This window comes from Gadus chalcogrammus, chromosome 13, assembly GCF_026213295.1.
Source record: "Gadus chalcogrammus isolate NIFS_2021 chromosome 13, NIFS_Gcha_1.0, whole genome shotgun sequence".
NCBI lineage: Eukaryota > Metazoa > Chordata > Actinopteri > Gadiformes > Gadidae > Gadus > Gadus chalcogrammus.
Genome location: NC_079424.1, coordinates 9,200,647 through 9,208,146, shown reverse-complemented (window position 1 = coordinate 9,208,146; position 7,500 = coordinate 9,200,647). Strand labels below are relative to the sequence as shown.

The following is a 7,500-nucleotide window of genomic DNA, read 5'->3' as shown; positions in this document are numbered from 1 at the left end:
GTGCGCGCATGCATGGGTGTGTGAGTACGTGCTTGCATTTGTGAGTGTGAGTGTGCTTTTTTGTGTGTGTGTGTGTGTGTGTGTGTGTGTGTGTGTGTGTGTGTGTGTGTGTGTGTGTGTGTGTGTGTGTGTGTGTGTGTGTGTGTGTGTGTGTGTGTGTGTGTGTGTGTGTGTGCTAGAGGAGCAGGTGTCTGCCACAGTGAGCTCCTTGTGAGCAGTGGGGAATCCGATATCATTTCCCATGATTCCTAGCTCCCCCATGGATGTTGAATTTCTCCTACTCTTGCTCTATCTCTTTCTCCCTTTCTCTCTCCCTCTCTCCCTCTATCTTGCTGTTACTCTCAATTTAACTCCCTCCCCTCCTTCTCTTCTTCTGTTTGAATGTTTTGTTCTTTGTTCCTCCTTGTTGAGGAACAATTGGATGTAAGTTCTCTCTCTCTCTCTCTCTCTCTCTCTCTCTCTCTCTCTCTCTCTCTCTCTCTCTCTCTCTCTCTCTCTCTCTCTCTCTCTCTCTCTCTCTCTCTCTCTCTCTCTCTCTCTCCCCCCCTCACGGTCTCTCTTTATTTTCTAGCATTATTCTCAGATAAAGAAAAATTGCTATCAAACAAGTATGAATGTCTTTATGAAGCAATCTACAATATCAACAAATTATAATATTTTTTTTTCTTGGTTAGCCCAGCTGTCGCTGTCTTTAGCTGTAGTTAAAATTGTAGTTTGTTTTAATTGTAGTTCGTTTTGGCTGCAGTCATCATTAGTTGTCGATTTAATTAGCTGGAAAGTCGTTATTTAAAATCTGTAGTTTGTTTAGGGTAGTCACTGTAGCTGGAGTTAGACTTCGCTATCAATTGCACTGTAGCTGTGGCTTAAGCTATAGCATTAGCTGCAGTTAGCGTTAACTGCAGTTAGAGGTAGCTGTAGTGAGCGTGTGTGGCAACTAAAGCAACAATGGCTTTATGTTGACCAAATCCTTACTACTAGGTATTGGTGTTGCTTTTTAATCTTGTCTTGCCTTGGGCTTTCAATATTATTATCTAGCCGTGTCCACAAACTTCTACATGACAGAAATTTTGGATAAACCGCACACAGATGTTGCTAGGCAACTGTTTTTCTTTAGCATGTTATTTTTCAGGTGTTACACGTGTTATATATTCATTCACACCCAGCCAATTTCAGCTGGTGCATGCAGCTGTAAGGAGAAATGTAACTAAAGTGAATCAAATTGTGCTAAAATTTTATTAAGATTAACCCACAATACTGTTTAACTGAAATTAAATGTATATTCTGACATTATATGGAGTATTACTGTAATGAAATATGATGCATTTTATTGATTGATCTTCTTTATAATAACCTTCATCAACACATCTAGACATTCAACTTGCTGACCTCACTGAATCAACACAATATTATTAACCACCACCATTCATACAGGCCTCCAGAGTGGCCAGAAGCTTCTTAAGTCAACAATGAATTGACTACACTTCCCCTTATGGGAAGTGTAGTCCATATGGACACCTTCTCAACACAACACTATGCGCCCATCTTCCCCCTAGCGACGTTTAAAGTACTCACTTACGCAGGAACAATGTTTGGTTAGCACAGATTAAAAGTAGCACTCAGACAGTACAGGAAAAACAGTTGAGTGCAGCTGTGAGTCGCCATGTTTCCGGAGTTGTATTTTGAAAAGTGAACTTTTGGTAATGACATTTCCTTCTGAAGCAGAATGAGATAAGAGTGATGTATGGCAGAGCTTGAGTGTGTGTCTGTGTGTGTGTGTGTGTGTGTGTGTGTGTGTGTGTGTGTGTGTGTGTGTGTGTGTGTGTGTGTGTGTGTGTGTGTGTGTGGTTGTGTGTGTGGTTGTGTGTGTGTGTGTGTGATTACGTGTGTGTGGTGGGTGTGTGATTGCGTGTATCTGTGTGTGTTTGTGTGTGTGTGTGAGCAGACTGATCTGATCACAGCTAACTGCTTTACACACTTGGCGCCAGTGTATTGGGGAGTGAGAGGGATACAGGTGTGTGTGTGTGTGTGTGTGTGTGTGTGTGTGTGTGTGTGTGTGTGTGTGTGTGTGTGTGTGTGTGTGTGTGTGTGTGTGTGTGTGTGTGTGTGTGTGTGTGTGTGTGTATCTGTTTGGGTAGCTAGAGGTGTGTGTATGTGTGTCCCTACCCACACCAAACACATCTATCTATACACACTTATAAGTGTGTATTTGGGGATAGATAGAGGTGTGTGTGTGTGTGTGTGTGTGTGTGTGTGTGTGTGTGTGTGTGTGTGTGTGTGTGTGTGTGTGTGTGTGTGTGTGTGTGTGTGTGTGTGTGTGTGTGTGTGTTATCTGTTTCTGTTATGAAGGACTTCTAGGTCCAAGGAGCTGCGAAATAGAGAGAGAGAGAGAGAGAGAGAGAGAGAGAGAGAGAGAGAGAGAGGAGAGAGAGAGAGAGAGAGGAGAGAGAGAGAGAGAGAGAGAGAGAGAGAGAGAGAGAGAGAGAGAGAGAGAGAGAGAGAGAGAGAGAGAGAGAGAGAGAGGTTGTTCAGAGAGACGGAGAGAGAATGAATCAAGTCACAAATGGGGTTTAAAAATCAGAAAAACCAAAATAGCAGGAGCGATGAGAGGGGGGGGAAGGAGGGAGGTAAGAAGTAGGGAGTTGAAAGTGAAGACCTGGTTGGATAATACACTAACAGGAGGGTACATTACAGTATTTTTATGTTTGAACGTTTTATACTGAAACTGTAAACCACTAGAGTGTATTCATATTCTCAGAAATAACTTTTATTTCCTCCTTCATATCAAAACAAACACTTTGGTACCCTTGTCTCTGTGGAAGTCTTTCTTTGTCACTTCAGATTTGACTGGACGTTAAAGTGTTTGCCAGGAGTCCAGGGAATCATCCTTGGATCATTAAACGCACACACACACACACACACACACACACACACACACACACACACACACACACACACACACACACACACACACACACACACACACACACACACACACACACACACACACTCGAAAAAACACACACACAAACTCCTCACTGAGACACAATTTGTGTGCTTGCGTGCGTTTTTTTGTCTGCATGTGTTTATGTGTGTGTACATGCGTGTGTGTGTACGTGCAAGCATGTGTGTGTGTGTATGTGCCTGCGTGCATGCGTGTGTGTGTGTGTGTTAGAGTAAATAGATCCTCATGGTTCCTCTGGGCGTAGTAACACGCTCTTGTCCTCAGGCTGGGATGTGTCTCCATAACAAGCCCCGGGACACGCTACATAAAACCTTTATGGGGACGGCCCGTTCTCACACACACACACACACACACACACACACACACACACACACACACACACACACACACACACACACACACACACACACACACACACACACACACACACACACAAACACACAGTCATACACACACTCCAACACAAATAAAGACTAATCCACGGACAACTTACACACACTGACATACAGACGTATACAAAGACATTTATACACAAGTAAACAACACGTAATAGATGCATCATTGCACATACACTGACACAGGCGTAAACAAACAAAGAGAAAACATTTACACACATTCACAAACACACACACACACACACGCTCAAATGCATAGAAAACCAACGAAAAGAATGATGTTTCACAAGTACACACACATACTCTCACCCACACCCTCACCTACTTGTCTCCCCATCTCGGTGCTTTATGTGATGACTTGATGAGGACGCTTTGACTTTATTACCGCGCTACTCTGACCCTCTCCCTGGAACCACAACCCACCCTAGACTAAGCGCTCCACTGCGTCTACGCATGCCAGTGCTCGCCGTCACCCCACCGTCTCCTCCTCCCTGTCTCCTCTTCTCTCTCTCCTCCCTCTCTCAACTTCTCCCTCTCTCGCTCTATCCTTTGCTTTTCCTCTCCTCTCTCTTTGTGTCTTCTCATCTCTCCTCTATCAGTCATCCTCCCTCTCTCTCCTCCTCTCTCTTCCTCTATCATCATCTCTCCTCTCCCTCTCTCCACCCTATATCACCTTTTGAAGTGAGCAGCAGCTGTTTGCAGACAGGAGCAATCAAGCGCTGATGACAGTTGATGACGGACCAGACTGTCGATAATGATGACGATGATGACTGATCGGTCTGATGAGTGGATCACACGCATGATATCTGATTCTCATGTGTGTGTGTGTGTGTACTTGTGTCTGTGTGTGTGTGTGTGTGTGTGTTATGGTTTCATGCGTGTATTTTTTAACAAATGTTAATGTGTGTGCATTATTGTTGTGGTTTGTGTATGTCTGTGTGAGAGTTTGTGTAGGTCTGTGTTTGTGTGTGTGTGTGTGTGTGTGTGTGTGTGTGTGTGTGTGTGTGTGTGTGTGTGTTATAATCAAGCTAAATCTAGGGTGTGAGTAGAGGATGGAGGGAACAGAGCAGGCAGAGAGAGAGATGGAGAGAACAGAGGGAGGTAGAGAGAGATGGAGAGAACAGAGGGAGGTAGAGAGAGATGGAGAGAACAGAGGGAGGTAGAGAGAGATGGAGTGATGTTCCTTTCTTGTCCCATGGTGTTAAAGAGGGGGTCTTCTGTGAAGCTTGAAACCAGCTGGTCGCCAAACACACACACACGCACACACACACACACACACACACACACACACACACACAGACAAACACACACACACACACACACACACAGACAAACACACACACACACACACACACTCACACACACTCGCTCTCGCTCTCTCTCTCTCTCTCGCTCTCGCTCTCGCTCTCGCTCTCGCTCTCTCTCGCTCTCTCTGTATCACTGTGTCTCACTCTCTAACACTTACACACACTTACAGACAACAACAACACACCCTGTGGTGTGGAACGCGCAGGCGATCGTAGAAGGCATGTCGCTATTTTAATGAAACTCTTACACTCTAAGCATCAGCGTGCGTTAAACTGTTCAGAGTTTCGAGTGAATGATGAACTCTTAGCAGGGTGTCCGTGTGAGCTTCTGTCAAAAACACTATTCTTCAAACCACTGGAGGCTTACTCAACAGCATTTGTAGCTATGGTGGCCCTGAAGTACAAATGTGTTGCATTCGATTTTTTACTTTCACACAAACACAATACCACGCTCACGCACTCACATGCACACAAATTTGCATACACTCTTGCCACACATACACACACACACACAAACACACACACACTAACTCACTTGTGCAAGATGAACGCACACATACATGCACACAAATACGCACACACACTTCACTCACTCAAAAAGCTTAAAAGCATTTCATCAAAGGCATGTTCTCAAATGCAGATGTACGTAAAGTAAAAGCCCTCACTCACACACACACACACACACACACACACACACACACACACACACACACACACACACACACACACACACACACACACACACACACACACACACACACACACTAAAACACTCTCACCCCCACACACAAACTCACACACATCCACATACACACACACACACACACACACACACACACACGCACACACGTGCACGGCTCATGAATGTGAGATGGATACGTGTGCGGGGTGAGTGACAGCTAAAGCGCCTGCCGAACAGCACCTTTAGAAGTTAAAACAAGACTTTGCTTTTAGAGGAGGGGGAGGCGGCAGTGGGGTGGGGGGGGGGGGGGTATAACTCAGAGACCACTAACTCAGCTGTCAGATGACAAAGCGCCTGTCAACCAGCCGACGAATCAGACGGATTAAAAGGACCAATCGGGCATGGAGTCTGAGTATCTGAGTGCTGGGCAGGAGGAGGCGGCAGGCAGTGAGAAACACTCTGCCGATGACGAGGGTCCCTTAATGAAACACCCGAGCCACTTACTGCTCTGACTCAGTGTACCGGCGCTCGCTGCACATTCCTGTGCTGCAGTGGTACTGCCTGGCGTGGACCCTCAATGGAGCTCCTCTTTACACTGCATTGTATTGGTACTGCTGTGGTAGTGGTAGTGATGCTAGAAGTCCTCCCTAATGCATTCATACTGCTTTAGTACTGTGTTGTAAGTACCCAGCGGGGCTATTAGGGTAGCGTACATTGTTTGTATTTGTATACATGGTTCTGTGAATCCATCTTGATTTCATCAAGGATTAGGGACTGTGTGTGAAGTAGTACCATAATACTAGCCAGGTTTAACCAGTTTTTCTGCTCTCTGCTATAAGTCTGTATATTTATACTGTATCGTTGATATGCAGTACTCTGCATATCTTTAGTAGGCTGCATATCTACTGCAAGGCAAACGGTCACGTCCTCTCTTGAATATATATATTTTTGCAGTTAATATATTCATTATTGAGTTGTTATTATTATTCTTCTTATTATAATTATGACTTACTGTAATACGCTTTGGACCAAAGCACCTGCTCAATAAATGGAGTGTAATGCATATGCTGAAGATATGAAATGATAACTAATCGTATCCCTCAATCCTTTCTTGTATCGATCTGCTTGACTCTTTGCTTCTGGTTCTCGTCTAAAACTTCAGTAAAGAAAGCGGAATGATTTCCAGGTCATGAAGGTTTTCTTCTCGAAGCTAAACATGCTGCTCCGTCCCTTTGCTCCGCCCCTTTCCTCTCCCAGCCCCTCCCACCCCCATCGCCCCACCGGAGCTGCTGGCGGTAGGCGCCACCTACCTGTGGATCAAACCCAACGCCAACAGCATCATCGGCGACGGGCCAATCATCCTGAAGGAGGTGGAGTACCGCACCACCAGCGGGAACTGGGCAGAGAACAACGTGGTGGACGCCCCCACCTACAAGCTGTGGCACCTGGACCCCGACGTGGAGTACGAGATCAAGGTGCTGCTGTCCCGCCCCGGGGAGGGGGGAACCGGACCACCCGGACCCTCGCTCATCACCAGGACCAAGTGTGCTGGTGAGTACCCTTGAGGACTGCCTTACTCTCTGGGGTTGTTTCCTCTGTCCTGACGGCCTAGGTCAGTCTCCTTAATGACTGCCTTACTCTCTGGGGTTGTTTCCTCTGTCCTGACGGCCTAGGTCAGTCTCCTTAATGACTGCCTTACTCTCTGGGGTTGTTTCCTCTGTCCTTACGGCCTAGGTCAGTCTCCTTAATGACTGCCTTACTCTCTGGGGTTGTTTCCTCTGTCCTTACGGCCTAGGTCAGTCTCCCTAATGATTGCCTTACTCTCTTGGGCTGTCTCCTCCGTCCTTACGGCCTAGGTCAGTCTCCTTGACGACAGACCTCGATGACGAAACTGCCGGGGGCTGTCTCTTCCTTCCTAATTGCCTCATTCTGTCTCCTTTCCTTCCTTCCGACCTCAGTTCCTTCGTTCCTGCATCAGTCCGTCTCTTTCCTTTCCTACTGCCTCAGTCTGTCTCCTTTCCTTCCTCACGGCATCAGTCTGCCCCCTTTCCTTTCCCACTTCCTCAGTCCGTCTCATGTTCTTCCTTAATGCCAAGGACTTTTTATAAGATTGGTTGTTTGTTTCATTCTGTGAGCTAAAAGAATCAGAGAGAA

At 46.0% G+C, this 7,500-nt stretch overlaps 1 protein-coding gene across 1 annotated transcript in view; it reads left to right on the top strand.

Annotated features, from left to right (window-relative positions):
• ptprt (protein tyrosine phosphatase receptor type T) overlaps positions 1 to 7,500 on the top strand; it is a 193,648-nt gene that overhangs the window by 26,275 nt on the left and 159,873 nt on the right. The window contains exon 8 of the mRNA XM_056606519.1: positions 6,604 to 6,897. Coding sequence (XP_056462494.1) covers positions 6,604 to 6,897 — 294 coding nt within the window. The remainder of the gene's footprint in view (positions 1 to 6,603; positions 6,898 to 7,500) is intronic.